The sequence below is a fragment of the Camelina sativa genome, chromosome 14 (genome assembly GCF_000633955.1).
Source record: "Camelina sativa cultivar DH55 chromosome 14, Cs, whole genome shotgun sequence".
Lineage (NCBI taxonomy): Eukaryota > Viridiplantae > Streptophyta > Magnoliopsida > Brassicales > Brassicaceae > Camelina > Camelina sativa.
Genome location: NC_025698.1, coordinates 25,841,611 through 25,858,223, shown reverse-complemented (window position 1 = coordinate 25,858,223; position 16,613 = coordinate 25,841,611). Strand labels below are relative to the sequence as shown.

The 16,613-nt window shown below is 34.5% G+C and overlaps 3 protein-coding genes across 6 annotated transcripts; 1 reads left to right on the top strand and 2 right to left on the bottom strand.

Annotated features, from left to right (window-relative positions):
• Window positions 1,559-6,023, top strand: LOC104742481 (elongator complex protein 2-like). Of its 3 annotated transcripts, none has more exons than XM_010463493.2 (10): window positions 1,559-1,847; window positions 1,971-2,058; window positions 2,387-2,472; window positions 2,564-2,717; window positions 3,335-3,495; window positions 3,580-4,254; window positions 4,355-4,682; window positions 4,767-4,987; window positions 5,114-5,291; window positions 5,402-6,023. In XM_010463493.2, the coding sequence occupies exons 1-10, from the start codon at window positions 1,707-1,709 to the stop codon at window positions 5,884-5,886; spliced, it is 2,517 nt and encodes an 838-aa protein (XP_010461795.1). In that variant the 5' UTR covers window positions 1,559-1,706; the 3' UTR covers window positions 5,887-6,023. The 3 variants fall into 3 exon arrangements, with proteins under 3 accessions (XP_010461795.1, XP_010461796.1, XP_010461793.1); XM_010463494.2 differs by lacking the exon at window positions 3,335-3,495 and adding an exon at window positions 2,826-2,986; XM_010463491.2 differs by lacking the exon at window positions 3,335-3,495 and adding an exon at window positions 2,826-2,986 and having other exon boundaries at window positions 2,558-2,717.
• Window positions 6,111-7,224, bottom strand: LOC104742480 (geranylgeranyl pyrophosphate synthase 6, mitochondrial-like). Its single transcript, XM_019236400.1, is given in 2 exon segments — window positions 6,111-6,831; window positions 6,833-7,224. Coding segments are annotated over 2 exon segments (1,011 nt in total). The 5' UTR covers window positions 7,133-7,224; the 3' UTR covers window positions 6,111-6,120.
• LOC104742478 (upstream activation factor subunit UAF30-like) lies at window positions 7,711-10,128 on the bottom strand. Of its 2 annotated transcripts, none has more exons than XM_010463488.2 (8): window positions 9,769-10,128; window positions 9,535-9,637; window positions 9,261-9,435; window positions 9,005-9,161; window positions 8,791-8,905; window positions 8,501-8,678; window positions 8,138-8,197; window positions 7,711-8,058 (listed from the first exon to the last, which is right to left on the bottom strand). In XM_010463488.2, the coding sequence occupies exons 1-8, from the start codon at window positions 10,065-10,067 to the stop codon at window positions 8,000-8,002; spliced, it is 1,146 nt and encodes a 381-aa protein (XP_010461790.1). In that variant the 5' UTR covers window positions 10,068-10,128; the 3' UTR covers window positions 7,711-7,999. The 2 variants fall into 2 exon arrangements, with proteins under 2 accessions (XP_010461790.1, XP_010461791.1); XM_010463489.2 differs by having other exon boundaries at window positions 8,138-8,194.

Sequence of the window (16,613 nt, the reverse complement as noted above, 5' to 3'; positions counted from 1 at the left end):
AAGAAAAAGAATATTGATGTAAAAAAAAATAGATCGTCTCATATTTTTTCTACCAATCAAATAATTTATTCAAAAGACTGCTATTGTAATATATATGATAGGAGTATGTAAGATTAACCTATGCTTTTTTGTAACTATAAAATGTTAAAGTGAAGAGACATATAATAAGTTATTTAATGCGTTCATAAAGACAATTTGTTGGTAGTAGTTAAGACTAAAGAATATATTTTAACAGTAAAATATATTTGTGTGTACAAATAAACTTTTAGTGGTAATGTTGACAGTAGATTTGTAAATAGATATACATTATTGTATTATAGCAAAAAAAAACAATTATTTTCTATAACTTAAAGTTTATCTCTTTACTTTTATACATTGTTTTTACTTACGAAAAAAATTAAATATATATTTTTTGTTAATTTTCATTTAATTTTAATACTTTTGAACTCATCTACAACTATTTTTTTTTTAACTAAAAGTGTATCTATTTTTTTTCAACCAAACAATAAATTAAAAGGAATTTTTTTGGTTAGTTGCCCAAGCCAGAGGGAAGGGGTTTACAAAAGAAACTTCAGAGATAAGAGAATGCGAAGCACGAACAAGATAATCCGTTTTCGGATTTGTCGCATGCGGGATCCAAGCGAATTAATCTCATCGAGTAAGTTGGAGAAGGATGGCCAATATTCAGGAGAATGCACCATAGTAAGTAACTCAACACGTATCCGCCCACAACAACACTTCAAACTCTGAATGCAGGGGGGAGGGGCTCCGTCTTAGACACTTGGCCCCCAACAACAAGGTTCGCTCCTCACCAACGCAACACCACCAGCCCAATCATGAATGCTCATTGGTTGCTTTCCAAGAACCATCAATTTGACAACAAGGTGTAGAAACCTGGACATCCGAGGACGGAGATGGAGTCAACATGACCACCGTAAAAGATAGCGCCTCTTCCCAGGCTAACTTATCGCCCAAAGCCTGGGCAATTATATCATTTGTCTCGATCTCTAAACCTTAAAAAAAAATTATTTATGGTCTTCCAGATTGCTCATAAAAATCATGGTAATTGAAGAAGTTGATCAGGATCTCCCTGTTGAGAGACATCCCTCCAGAAAACAAAATCTAAATTTGAGTACACCGACTCATATGAAAAACTCTCTGATTAGACCGGATTCAGAGATGAATCCTAAACTTTCCATGAGTGAGGGCATTCAAAACAAATATGATTAATAGTCTCAACCACAAAATCGCACCTTTTACACCAGATATTTACGTTGGACACCTCGGTGTATCTAATTACTTTTATAGATAGTTTTTACTTACTAAAAATACTTACTTATATTCTTGGTTAAATTTTATTTTATTTTATTTTAAAAACTCTAAATCAATCTGTACATCGGACGGTAATAATCTAGTGAATTTATAATCAGATTTGGCAATTAAATCAGACTTTAAAACATAAGTCAATAGGATAATTTGGGCCCAATTGTTCCAATAAAACATGTCGGCCCATTTAGTGTTTTCTCTTTCCTAACCTTTCTTTTGTCGTGCTCCGCTTTTCCCTGATACTTAGCATTACAAATTCCCGGCGAGATTTCCCGGCGGCGGCGGCTAGATATAAACTGGTTACGACCAGCAGGAACGAAGAAGAGAAACTTTGTAATTCCTACTTATCTTCAATCAAATCGTCTCCTCTTGATAAAAAGATGTCAGAAAACACCAAAGTCGAAGCGAAGAGAGTGTTCATAGGAGCAGGATGCAACAGAGTCGTCAATAACGTCTCTTGGGGAGCTTCTGGTCTCGTCTCCTTTGGTGCCCAAAACGCTGTTGCTGTTTTCTGCCCTAAGGTCTGCTTCTTTCACTCTTCTCTTTCTACGATCCACCACCCTTTCAAAATCCTCCTTTCTTTGTTCTTTCAAAAGCAAGATATGATTTTCTTTACTTTTTGTGTTTGATGTTATTTTTTGCAGACTGCCCAGATTCTTACTACGCTTCCAGGACATAAAGCTGCTGTGAATTGCACTCATTGGTTGCCCAGTTCCAAGTTTGCTTTCAAAGGTACTTCCTTTTTCTTAGGAACTGTTTTTGTTAATGCTTGATAGTTTTTAATATGTTGAATCGCACCATAGGTGAAAGGAAGAGTTTTTTTTTTTATGTTCTATCAGATAAGAGAACTTAGACTGAACAATTTGTGAGTTATAGCTATCATTACTAGATAATTTCTTTAGTAAATTGAGAAGACATAGGCATTCAAATTTCTATTGATAGTCTGTATCAACGGTTTGGTGGTTTAGTTGCTGTGAAAGGTTATACTTTTCTAGAACTTTTGAGTATAGATATTAGGAGAAAAACATCAGATGGGTTAACGTTCTGTGATTGTTCGCAGCCAAGAATTTGGACCGGCATTATCTGCTCTCGGGTGACTCAGATGGTATCATCATCCTCTGGGAACTATCTACTCTTCATAACAATGTAAAATTCCCTCAATCTGATCTGAGTTTCTCTAGAGTTTCTGTATTATCTCTGATCCCTAGTATGTTTTTTCTGATTGGTTTAGCAACAGTGGAGACATGTACTACAACTACCACTCTCTCACAAGAAAGGTGTAACTTGCATCACCGCTTATATGGTTTCTGAAACCGATGCAATGTTTGCCTCTGCTTCTTCTGATGGAGTTGTGAATCTCTGGGATGTTTCTTTTCCGGCTCAGTCTAGTGGTAAGCATTAACGTTCCTGCAGTATATTACTGGTTAAACAAAGTGAAGCATGTCTTCTAAGCAGTATCTAAATCGATTTTGTTTTGCCCTCTGTGTTATCTGTTGCAGAGGAATGTAAAGTGGTGTGTCTGGACTCCATCTGTGTTGACACTAAAGCAATTGTAACGCTTGCATTAGCGGAATTGCCTCAAAATCCTGGTCGATTTGCTCTCGCGTTGGGTGGATTGGACAATAAAATCAAACTTTACAGTGGAGAAAGAACAGGAAAGGTGCTTACCGATTCACTTATATGCCAATATATTCTCAAAAAAAACAAATTTAATTGTGAGAGTTTTTTGGTTTCATCCTTTTTCAGTTTACTTCTGTTTGTGAGCTTAAAGGCCACACAGACTGGATTCGGAGTTTGGACTTCTCATTACCGTTACACATAACAGAACAAACCACAGATTGTATTATGCTTGTGAGTTCTTCCCAGGACAAAGTTATTCGGATCTGGAAACTCGTGTTAGTTGGTGATGTTGNTTTTAACGTTCCTGCAGTATATTACCGGTTAAACAAAGTCAACCATGTCTTCTAAGCAGTCGATTTTGTTTTGGCCTCTGTGTTATCTGTTGCAGAGGAATGTAAAGTGGTGTGTTTGGACTCCATCTGTGTTGACACCAAAGCAATTGTAACGCTTTCATTAGCGGAATTGCCTAAAAATCCTGGTCGATTTGCTCTTGCGTTGGGTGGATTGGACAATAAAATCAAACTTTACTGTGGAGAAAGAACAGGAAAGGTGCTTACCGATTCACTTTTCTGGCAATATATTCTCAAAAAAAGAAAACAGTTGTGAGAGTTTTTTGGTTTCATCCTTTTTCAGTTTACTTCTGTTTGTGAGCTAAAAGGCCACACGGACTGGATTCGGAGTTTGGACTTCTCATTGCCGTTACACACAACAGAAGAAACCACAGATTGTATTATGCTTGTGAGTTCTTCCCAGGACAAAGTTATTCGGATCTGGAAACTCGTGTTAGTTGGTGATGTTGGCTCGTGGCAAAGAGAAATCACTCTAGCTTCTTACATTGAAGGCCCAGTTTTTGTCTCAGGGACATCCACATATCAGATTTCTGTCGAATCTGTTCTCATTGGACATGAAGATTGGGTCTATTCTGTGGAATGGGAACCTCCAGTTATCAGTTCCATTGATGGGAGGTTAGTTAACCACCAACCGCTGAGCATTTTATCAGCTTCAATGGACAAAACGATGATGATATGGCGACCTGAGAAGAACACGGGTGTGTGGGTGAACGTTGTATGTGTTGGAGAGCTAAGTCACTGTGCTCTTGGTTTCTACGGTGGCCATTGGTGCCCAAATGGTCTGTCGATTCTGGCTCATGGATATGGCGGATCTTTTCATCTCTGGAGAAATGTCAGTAGCACCAAAGAGTCTGAGAATTGGCAGATGCAGAAAGTTCCTTCGGGTCACTTTGCTGCCGTGACTGATGTTACATGGGCTAGAACCGGCGAGTACATGCTATCAGTGAGCCATGATCAGGTCAGTGTTTAGGGTTGAGAATGTTAAATTGATTCATTATATCATATTGCAAAAAAGAGTATTTTCTTACATTTCATTCTCAAAATTTGTGATTTTGCAGACCACTCGTGTGTTCTCATCATGGAAGAATGATGAGGGAAATGAAGTAGAGGATGAGCATTGGCATGAACTGGCTCGTCCTCAGGTTCACGGACATGATATTAACTGTGTGGCTATGGTTCAAGGTAAAGGCAACCACCGTTTTGTTAGTGGGGCAGAAGAGAAAGTTGTGAGAGTATTTGAGGCTCCTCTGTCCTTCTTGATGACTCTGAACCACACTTGTGCGGGAGGAGAAGGCAGCTTCCCTGAGGATTTACAAGAAGATGTACAGGTCCTTGGAGCGAATATGTCTGCTCTTGGATTATCACAGAAACCTATCTACTTACACTGTAAGAAATTGATTGATTCAACACCATTGTTTCTAGCTTTTTACCAAAAGCAATCTTGAGATACATATTAATTTCTTTTTGCAGCTTCTAGTGAACCGCTGGAGAGAAATGGCGGAGGCGACGGTCTAGATACATTTGAGACAGTTCCAGAGGCAGCTCCAGTGGAGTTGAAAGAGCCTCCAATCGAAGATCAGCTTGCTTTTCATACTTTATGGCCGGAATCTCATAAACTCTATGGTCATGGTAATGAACTCTTTTCTCTCTGCGGTGACCACAAAGGAAACCTTGTTGCTTCATCGTGTAAGGTAAGCTAATGCAGTTTTCAGAATTTTTTTACACTTGTTCAATCTCCTCGATTAAGATTTTAGATCTAACTAAGCAGGATTACATTACTAAATTATTTTTTATAAATGAACCACAAACTTCTTCAGGCTCAATCTGCATCCATGGCAGAGATATGGCTATGGGAGGTTGGGACATGGAAAGCTGTTGGTCGTTTGCAATCTCACAGTTTGACGGTGACACACTTGGAGTTCTCTTATGATGACACTATGCTCTTGTCTGTCTCAAGAGATCGTCACTTCTCCGTTTTCTCGATCCAAAGGACAGGTAACTCAAGCGGTTTCAACTTCACAGTTCAATATCAGATTTTCTCAAAACATTCAAAAGTGTCTAATTTTGAACATCTCTATCTTGTCTGTTTTTTGCTTCTTGTTCAGACAGTGGCGAGGTTAGTCACAAACTCATGGCAAAGGTTGAAGCACACAAGAGGATTATATGGGCATGTTCATGGAACCCATTTGGCCACCAATTTGCAACTTCATCAAGGGACAAGACTGTGAAAATCTGGTCCATCGAGAGTGACGCTCGCATCAAACAGATTCTTGCCTTGCCTCAGTTTGGGAGCAGTGTTACAGCTGTGGCTTGGACGGGGTTAGACCGCAAGGAGAAGAGCGGCTGTGTGGCGGTTGGGATGGAAAGCGGACTGATAGAGCTTTGGACCATAAAGATTATAGAAACAGAGGAAGGTACGACTGCAACAGCAGCTCTTGCTCTGCGCCTCGAACCGTTCATGTGTCATGTCTCGGCTGTGAATCGCTTAGTTTGGAAACCAACTGAGAAGTGCGAGTCTAATCAGAGCTTGCTAAGATTAACTTCTTGTGGGGATGACAATTGTGTCAGAGTTTTTGACTTCAAGTTTTGAGTTTAGAACACAACATATTGCAGTGTTTTGATATTATGACCAAAACTCTCTTTCGCTATAGAACCATTGTAATGTTTATGCAAATTTTGGTTAGCTAAATTGGAACATGTTACCAAATTACGTTTTTCTTCGTTGCATTATTTTGTCTCATTAAAAAAACAAATTTCTCCGTTTTGCACTTTCATACACTTCGAAGCTTTTCATTGATTTGTCATTATGCTTTGGGAGCAATGGTCAGTTTTGTCTCTTGACAATGTAATCAGCGAGAGACACCAAAGGAACCACTCTGTCTGAATTAAACCCCTGAAGATGTCCCTGCGCTTCTTTATTCAACCTCTTTGCATATTCTCTCGCATTCTCCACACCCATCAGCTTTGGATAAGTCAGCTTCCCGGTAATCAAATCTTTTCCGGCAGTTTTCCCAAGCTCCTCGGACGACTTGGTCTCATCGAGCACATCATCCACAACCTGATACATCAGTCCAACGCACCTCGCGTATCTCCTAAGCCTCTCAATCTCTTCATCAGACCCACCTCCCATAATACCTCCCACAACAGCCGCAGCTTCAACCAAAACAGCTGTTTTATGAATATGTATCAACTCAAGATGTCTCAATTCATCATCTTTATTCTCAAAACTCATACTTCCTCCAGCCAAATCCGCCGCTTGACCCGCAACGAGTCCTTCCATCCCAACAGCTCTCGCCATCTCCTCAACGGCCCAAAGAACCCTCTCTGAAGGCACCCCTAAGGAGGTTGATGCTGATGTCTGCTTGACGGCCAAAGACATGAGAGAATTAGCGGCCAAGATTGCTGTTTTCTCACCAAAGACTATATGGTTGGTGGGCTTTCCACGGCGGAGGCTGTCGTCATCCATACAAGGAAGGTCATCTAGGATGAGCGACGACGCGTGAATCATCTCAACCGCACAGGCAGAAGGCATGGCAGGTTGACTCTTGGCCACCTACGAGCTCACAAGCGACCAAACAGAGCATTGGCCTTAGTCGTTTGCCACCTGAGAGAAGCGTATACCTCATAGCTTCACGAACCTCGAGTACTGGCTCCCAAAGAGGAACGGAATTGTTACAAAGAGGAACGGAACCGTCTAGTGCTTTATTGATGAACTTAGCCTTATTGTTCATATACGACATGAACTCAGAGTCAGGGTATGCAATAGAAGTTAGACGGCGGATGGACGGTCGTATCAGCCGCATTGCAAACGATACCAAAGTATAACGCGGCCGCATGATGATAAACTTTACAGAGTAAGTAAACTTTAATAATGACGTGTATTTATATTTCAATAGTAGCACCGAAATGGTAAAGTTTAGTAATTAGCCTCGAACACAAAAATGGAAATATACTTGCATCGTTTAGGTTTTCTTATTTACACTTGGTCCCCAAGACAGATCAACTCAAACATAAATGCATGAATCTTGAGAAGATATAAAGAAAGAGAAATTTGTTGATGTGTCATCATATGCATGCAAATTGTGTCAAGATTTTATTTTGACTTTAAGGTTTTGCGTTTAGGACACAAACACCTTGTGGCGTTTAAGATCATGACCGAACTCTTTTCTCAATAGCATTACTATTATGTAAGATTGTAAAAACAGAGGAAGGTTTACTTCTTGTGGTAAAGATAATTGTGTCAGAGAGTTTTGAGTGAAAGAACACAGAAAATGCCACCTTATGGTATTTTAATACAATGACCACATTCTGTATCTCTATTGCATCATTGTACTATTTCAGAAAATTTGGTAGTTAGGTTGAAGTGTTTTAGCAAGTATTATTATACAAATTTTGGTAGCAAAGTTGAAACATGTTATCACATAACTTTTTCTTCATTGCATTAGTTTTAAAGTCTGATTAAGAACTTTTAGTCAAAGAAACCAAATTAGCTCTGGTCAGGTCTAGTTTTGTCACTATATATACCAAGAGTGAACAAATGCTTACTTAACATCAGTTGAATCTGGGGTCGCCTATATGAAATTACTTACCAAAATTGGCCCATTGTTCAGTCTTGATGAAGTGGTGGTTATCTATAGAAGCTTTGGGACCAAGTCGCCTTTGAACAAAACAACATCAAAGACTTCTTTCAGCTTCTCATAGAATCATTGTTCAGTCTTGATAATTGATGAAGTAGCCATTTCTTTATTCGCTTCATCATTATCTATATAGTTGAAAAAGGTAGATGATTTAGTTTTCGCCTTGACTAGATAACATGAATAAGATTAAGAAAATGTCCATACCTTCTTCTATCTTCATATCCATTTTCTGCTTTCCCTTCTCTGGATCGTTAGTTGTTCCTGCTAAAGAAATGACCACACAAAAGTTGGTGTATGCAAAGAAAGACAAACTTTTTCTATCAAAAGCCTGTCGGTTGAAGCCATAGAGGCGATATAGTTTGAACAAATGACTCATGAAAGCACAAGACTAATCAGAGAAAAGGTTACAACAATTTCAACCTTTACCAACAAAAACATTCAAAACTTTTTATGTGTACTAGAGGACATTGTATGCACATAAACACATGTCTTAGGGATACTAAATAGAGATGACTAGTTGACTACATCAAGAAATATGAAAAAGAACACTTTCCAATCATCACATACCTTCATCCTCCTGTACTAGAGGCCAAATGTGCTTGGCTAATTGTTTGTTCATTTGAAACATATTGATAGAGTCGACAGGGAACAGAGACCGTAATGATTCATCGCATATTATTGTGCGTTTATCAGATGGATCTTGCAAATTGTTCTCCTTTATGTATTTCCAAAGCATTTTCACTACCTGACATGTGAAACCATTCATTTAGTCAGATGAAATATCACATCCAGAAGGCTTTGCCATTACTCAAGAAGCTCTAAGGTACTAATTCACTAAAGGTCAGTTATATAAGTACCTCTGTTCTAGCTAACTGAGAGGTTCCAGTAAATGCCTGAAGTTCTGGTGAAAGACTGCAAACTTTGGTAAAGCCGCCTCCTTTTTTCTTCGGTTTCTCCTCGGACTTGGCTGGTCTAATTCAATAGAGAGCGAGGGCTTAGTTTCTTTTGGCTCTAAGCTATATATAACCAGACAAACACACAAAATTTGAGAGAAACAAAGAACTAACTAACTTTCTTTTCTTGCGTTTGCGTTTTCGTAAACTAGGACCTTCCTCTTCTCCACTTTCTTCTTCATTATTCTCTACCGCTTCTTCGTTTTGCTCCTCTTTCTCATCTTTTTCCCCTGATGCCTCGCCTTCATCTTCCTCTTTCACATCCTTAACACTCCCTTATAAAGATAAAACCATTCACAAGAAGAAGTATAAACAACAACATAATCTTCTTCAAGATGTCACATAAAAAGCTAGTGAGACAACACGCAAAATACCATCTCCATCATTTAGTGGCCAGATATGCTTAGCCAATGCCTTGTTCATCTGAAACATATCAATCGCCTTTACACGAAATAACGAATGAAGTGCCTCGTCACATAATATATTTCGCCTATTCTTTGGATCTTGTAAATCGTGGTCTCGAATATATGCCCAAATTTTCTTCACAACCTGTTATATATGAAAATAACAATGTACTCATTCATAAGCTTCTCTCCCAACTAAGCCATCAAAGGGAAAACGAAATTATCAAGAAACAGAATACAATACCTCTGTTCGAGCCAATTGACAAGTTCCTAGAAACTTGTCTAGTTGTGGAGAAAGCTGACATATTTTGTTAAACCCACCCCGACGTTTCTTAGCCTCTACCGGTCTAATACATACAAAAATCACAAAATTTGAATTCTTTCATATAAAAACCAATTACAAGAGACAGCAAACTAATCTCACAACTCTCTTATAAAAAATCAGAAGAATGCAATAACTAGTTTCAAAAAATTTTACCGTTCGGGCTTCTCGTTATTGCTTTCACTTCCTTCTTCATAATTTTGATCGCCATTACATTCTTCATCTTCATCTACTTCCTCTTCCTCTTCCTTGTGATTCTCGGGTTTGCTTTCTAACAAAGCACCGCTTTCAAGAAAAGCATCGATTTGTTCCCTGACGAAAGCCTTCTTATAGGTTAATTCGACGCCGAAATACGCCTCCAGCTGACGGCGGACGCTAGCCGCAGTCGTTGTTTCTAGGTCGGAGCCACGGAGAATTTCTCGGAGCTGGGTCACGAGGTCCGAGTCGGAAACCATTTCTCTGTTCCTTCCAAGAAAAATAATAGATACTTTTTCTTTTGGGTTTTCTTACAAAACTGAAAATTACAAAAGCGGTTTTGTAAGAAGAAAATGATGGAGATGGGCATTTATGGGATTTAGCACTTTTACCCAAAACGTTTGTCGTTTAATTCCCTTTTTGTTTTTTCTTGAAGTATATGTTTTTTATATAGATTTTATAATGAAAAATTCTTCCGTTCATCTCTATGATAAAACCAATCTTATACAACCCTGTTAATTAACCAATCAAAATACAATAAACTGTCATATCATATTATATTTATAAAATAAATCAAAATTAAAAAAAAAAAGACAAAATAAGTTAAGCAAAACAATTATGTAGATTTTTTATTAAAGAAATTATGTTGGTTTAGGTTTATAAAATAATGATTAGAGTTTAGATTTTACAATTAAACGAAATCATATGTTGGTTTGGGTTTACAAAAAAGTGGTTAGGGTTTAGTTTTTACAATTAAACAAAATTATATGTCGAGTTGGGTTTACAAAAAAGTGTTTAGAGTTTAGATTTTACAATTAAATGAAATTATATGTCGGTTTGGATTTACAAAAGAGTGGTTAGAGTTTAGGGTTTAGATTTTAAAATTAAACGAAATTATATGTCGGTTTAAGTTTACAAAAGAGTGGTTAGGGTTTAGATTTTAAAATTAAACAAAATTATATATCGGTTTGGGTTTATAAAATAGTGGTTAGGGTTTAGATTTTACAATTTTAAAAAAATATATTTTAATTTGGGTTTATAAAAAGAGTGATTTGAGTTTAGATGTTATAATTTAAAACTATAATATAATGTTTAGAATTAATAATTTTAAAATTAATTGATATACAGAATTTATTTCTTTAATCAATATTTTGTTTCCTTAACTAAGAGGGGGTGAATAAGAAGGGTTCACCCCTAGTGGTGAATCCAAGAATTTTTCTTTTATAATAAACTAGATTAGGACCCGCACATCGTGCGGGTTTTAAAATTATTTAATAAAATTAAAAAAGTTAAAAGTATATAAATATTTTTTTGTAAGAGAAATAATTTTTCCTAAAATAAATAGATAAATATTTTTAGTTAGAGAAAAAATTTTACTTTACTACAATAATTTATATTTTATATTTTAAAATTATTATTACAATTCTTACAATAATCTTAAATCTAAATCATGGACCACCAAAATATTTTTAAAACATTAACCATTACGAATATTATTATTGTCAAATTTTAAAAATGTTCAACAGCTTATTCACAAAATGTTTTGCATGCAATCAACCATCAAAGCGTCATCTTATTAGCATCTACGTACAATTTGACAATAAGATGTTTTCTTACATCCTAAAATATTTTATTGTTAAAATATGCTCTTTATCACCACGACACCACCTATAAAATGTTTCTGTGAACAAATTAAACCAATTTTTGTCTCTTTACTTTCACTTTGACGTAGTTTTTTTTCACCATTAAAATTTGTAGTGACAGTTTATTTAACCACTAAAATTGTTTACTCAAAATATATTTTGGATGCTAAACTGAAGAAAACATATCTACAAGATTGCAATGAGTTTATGACCAACCCAATAAAATTTGAGAAATTAAAAGACAATTAAAAGAATAAAAGATTATAACCAACGATGATATAGGAGTATTAGATAATTTATAGATATAAAATGTAAATTAAAATAAAAAAAAATTTATAGTACGTAGATTCATATCCAAAATTGTATAAGACAAATAGAATAAAGTCCTTATCATAGGCTAAGTTGCGAAGTTATAATTTGGAAACCCTGTATTTTGGTAAACTATGTTAGACAATGAAAATCAATAAAAATTTTAAAATAATGCGATGTCTATTATTCATAGATGTGAAAATAGTTAGATAGGTGTAAGTAGTCGAAGATATATGTGTAGTATTATATAAATATTGTACTTGCACATTGATTTTGTTTGTCTACCCATATATGAAGCATAGTTAAATCTAGCCTTATATGAGGTTCATCTGCAAGTGTATTTTCGATAATAGCAATCTGATCATCACTCATGATATCCCGTTTTCTTTTCTTAGTACGGTTTTCTGATCTCGCATAATTTGTATTTGTCTATTTAAAGTTTTGATTTGATATGAGATACCACTTAATATACATCTTTATATAATAAGATATATGCTCTATTTCTTTACGGTGATAGGTAAATATTTCCTTCTTTTTTGGATTAGTTTTTTTTTGATAAATATTTTTTTTTAACTTTTTTTTTAGCGGTTAACTTAGACATGTGTCAAAATCTAAGATCGTTAATTTGACACATGTTACAATCATGTTAAGCAGTAATTTAGACATGTGTCTATATCTTATCGATATAATTGACACGTGTCACGATCTCGTTCAGTAACTTTGAGAAACAACATGTTACAAAGCCGGAGGAGACATTTAGCTCCCCAGAATTTTGCCAGCGGAAACAAACCTTTCCCGGATCTAAAACTGAATACAAAATTACAACAACAAATCCGACAAGGTTCAAATTGACACCTTCCGGATACTAAGCCGACAAGGGTCGAAATCCCTTCGGACACAAGTCGGCAAGTTTTAAGAAAACTTCCGGATTCAAAAGATTGATTAACAGAAACAACTATCAGAAAATCAAGATAGAAGATCAAATCTACAAAGATTATCACCTTGCCTCATACTTCTTCAATTTTCCAGTTAATTTTTGTAACTTAAAGCTTGATTCTGCATCTTCGATAAGCGGACATCATCATAGCTAAACTTCTGGTCAGATAGTCCTCTCTTGATTATGTGGAGACTTCGATAGTGAGATATCTTGGGCTACCAACGATTGTCAAGATGGAGCTCCAATAGAAGATTAAAACCTATGATGCACGGGTACGTCTATTTGGTAGTCGCCCCCGTACCGGGGACATGTTGGGGACGGAAACTCTACGGGGACTCTATGGGGACGCCTTAGATGCTTTAGGGGAAGATAACATCAAATTTTTTGATATTTGCATCCATTTCATTTCATTCAAAGCACTCTTATCATAAGCATATTTTCATTTCTTCATGTTTTTCAACTTTCTAGACTCTTTTCCCCTCTCTCCTTTTCCCATTAGCTTTACTAATCTCCTCTTATTCAAGGTATGGGTATATTTTCTTATATGTTTATTGAAGTACCCATACCGTACTCGTATCTATAAATTTTTACTTCACCGTTTTCCGTCCCCGTTTCAGTGCAACCTAGATTAAAACCGTCAAAAGTTGCTTGTGCCGGTGATGTCAATAATTCAATTGACTGGATCCGGTATGAAGGAGCCAAGAACCATCATATTTCACCCAGATATGAAGAATGGTTCGAGTGGAGGAAGTTTAGAAAAAGCCGCCTTAACCATAGCACCACCCACAAAAACTATTATGGATGGCCATGGGATGATTGGTTGAAGGCCATGAGAAACACCGGAGAACGTCGGAAGCCGAGACATGCAATACTTTGTAGTCTAACATGAATCCAATTAGATCCGAAGGCCATGGGAGCAACGACGAGCCGACCAACGATGATTATGTGAACCCACCGTTACCGGACGAAAGCTGATCATCACCATTAAAAGAAACCGGCGATATCATACGGAAGCCCGACTAAACGGGACGGCGAGCACTGGAACTTATCCGGTCGGCGAAATCGATTTTGCTTTCTCTCTCTAAATGATACTAGAGAGAGAAGAGAGAGAGAGCATTGTCGGCCTTTAAAAGTTTTAGGAATATAATTTAAACGTTTCTTTTGTTATTATTTATCAAACAATTGTTTTAATATCTAACTTACCATATTAATTTGTTACTTATCTTTATACTTCACCTCTCATCTTTATATGATTCTATTTTTGTGAAAAAATAAATCAACATATTATTTATTATTTATTATAAAATAAATAATATTTTTATTTTTGGATATACCATAAGTGGAATTTTTAAAAACAAATATAAATTATTCAATCTATAAAATATTAAAGTTTTAGTAATATATATATATTTTTTTGTCAACACAAGCTTTAGTAATATATATTTTTTTAAAAAGATAACTATTCAACTAAAATTTTGACTGAGTAACGAGTTAAAATTTGAATATTTAAATTAAATTTCGTATATTTCTTTTGTTGAATTATATAATTTTACATACTATAATAACTTTTAAATAATTTAATTTGAAATATTTTTAAAATATTGGAAATTGATTTTTTAAGAATATCATTAATATTTAATATATCAAAAAGTTAGAAACTATAAATATTATAATTTGATTTGTTATAGTATGGATCAATAATATGTCACTATAATATGAAAGAATTTCAAGAAACTAAGTATATTAAAACAAAAAGTATAACATATATTAAATTACTCCTAATGAAATAACTCGCTTATTAAAAACCAAATTTACAAAATTATGTCTTACAATGATATTCAAGTTATGCTGTAGAAAATACATTATTATTATAACTTCATATACATATGCTAATATAACATATTAAAATTTTATTTTAAAATATGAAATATACAAATTTTTATTAAATAAAATTCAATATTTGCTATAGCACGGTACTTATTTAGTCTTTTTAACTCTATTTTAAAAATCGGTCTCGGCGGTCGATTAAACGCTGGAAAAGCATTTGGCGGCACATATATAACTGCCGTGATTTCATACAATCGGATCTTTTGAAAAAACTCTTCTTTTTGGTTAAGTTATGTGAAAATCAATTATTATGATTAAATCTACATATTCTGTGTTTAAATATATTGCAAATCGATCAAAACCTGATGAAAAACGAAAAAAATCAAAGAGGTTCGTGTTTTGGGGTGTGGATCGAGAGTCCAAAGGAAGAAGAAGAAGGGGAAATTACTATTTTATCCTATATTAAAAAGAAATGACTAAAATTAAATTTTTGAATTCGAACCCAAGTTATTTGACTAAAGTCTATTCAACATTAAACATTGCGCCAACTGAGCTTTATATTTGACTAAAATCGTGTTTTTCCTTGATTTTAATATATACTCCAATAATTAACAAAAAGTGTTTTTGTATTTCTCAGCAAATAATAAAAAAATTCCTCATATCTTTGTATTATATTTTTATATATAAGGTTCAAAAGATATATGAGCTTTACGCACGCTGTACTATGTACTTTTTGTGTAATCTTGTCTTGTCTTGTCTTGTCTTGTTGATATCTTTAGCTCTCTTTTTGTGTATAAATTAATTTGTATCACGTTTTGATGTAATATGTACTTTTCTGTTTTTTTTAAACTGTAAACTTTGTGTTTCCTTTTTGATATTAACATAAACCAAACAAGTTTGGTAATTAATTAATGTTGTGGTTCATATCTATTAATTTATACGCAAATGTGCATAAGACTTTTCTTACAATTTATACTTTACAAGAACATATGTAAGCTTAAAAAATACAATCGTTTCTTGATCAACTATCGTTGGATTCGCCTAGTGTTTCAGAGTGTTACTAGATCGAATCATAGCATTTGGTCCAATTCTATGGAGGGGATATTATGTATCTTGAATTTCTTTTGGATAATGGAAAGTTGATGTTGAGCCAAAAAAAAAAAAAAAAAAAAAANATATGTAAGCAATGGTCAACTTATGGACGTTCTTCGAATTTGGCTGATTTGTTCTCGGCTTGACGGCGAAGTCTTTGCTCCGCCGCCTGTCTGTCTACATTTAGCTGAAGCTTTCGGAACTCCTCGGATACTTTGTTAAGTTCTATTTGTTGAAGTCTTTGTAATTCAGCCTTTATCGTATATCTGGTGGTATCTGGATCGCGTAAACAGCACAAAATTGAGCCCATGTGGATCAATCTAAAATATTTGATTAAAAAGATTAAAATGTGTGTCGAAGATAGAAAATTCAAGAACAAATCAGAGAGATAGAGACAGAAAATGTGTGTTTGCTGTGAAAATAATTAGTGGGTTGAAAAATGGTGCTTCACATTATATATATTTAAAAAAACTGGAGTGTGATGTCAATAAACAAAATAATTAATTATTATTACTATCTTATAATAAGATTCTCTTTTAACAATGTCTAAGAAGTTGCTATTTGACATTGATTTTTACGATATGTGTTATTTTTTTAAAATATTTTTAGGGTATTTTTTCAATTAACTTTATATGACATGCATTATATTATTTATATTTATATTTAAAACAAATTATAATTTGATATTATACATTATAAGATGTTTAATTTATTTTTTAATTCGTGTAGCATATTATCCAAATAATGTTTTTTTCTTTTATTTCTGTATTTCAATAGAAATAATTAACATTATATGATTATTACATTATTTTTCAATTTGATTCTAACTAAAACAAACCAAAGTTTATTTAAATACACATATATATAATATCATTTATAATTATTAAATGTATATATATATATATATAAATCATAAATATTTAGAGAGAAATAACTAAAGTATATGTCTTTTAAAGAAAAAAATGAATATATATATATATATATATATATATATATAT

What these genes read in the sequence shown, in the direction of transcription:
- LOC104742481 (XM_010463491.2), top strand. Translation starts at nt 1,707, where the DNA reads ATGTCAGAAAACACCAAAGTCGAAGCGAAGAGAGTGTTCATAGGAGCA. An exon ending in TATCAGTGAGCCATGATCAG is followed by an intron (nt 4,255 to 4,354) that starts GTCAGTGTTTAG and finishes GTGATTTTGCAG; the next exon opens with ACCACTCGTGTGTTCTCATC. An exon ending in TTTCTCGATCCAAAGGACAG is followed by an intron (nt 5,292 to 5,401) that starts GTAACTCAAGCG and finishes CTTCTTGTTCAG; the next exon opens with ACAGTGGCGAGGTTAGTCAC.
- LOC104742478 (XM_010463488.2), bottom strand. Translation starts at nt 10,067, where the DNA reads ATGGTTTCCGACTCGGACCTCGTGACCCAGCTCCGAGAAATTCTCCGT. An exon ending in GTCAATTGGCTCGAACAGAG is followed by an intron (nt 9,436 to 9,534) that starts GTATTGTATTCT and finishes CATATATAACAG; the next exon opens with GTTGTGAAGAAAATTTGGGC. An exon ending in GCCACTAAATGATGGAGATG is followed by an intron (nt 9,162 to 9,260) that starts GTATTTTGCGTG and finishes TATCTTTATAAG; the next exon opens with GGAGTGTTAAGGATGTGAAA.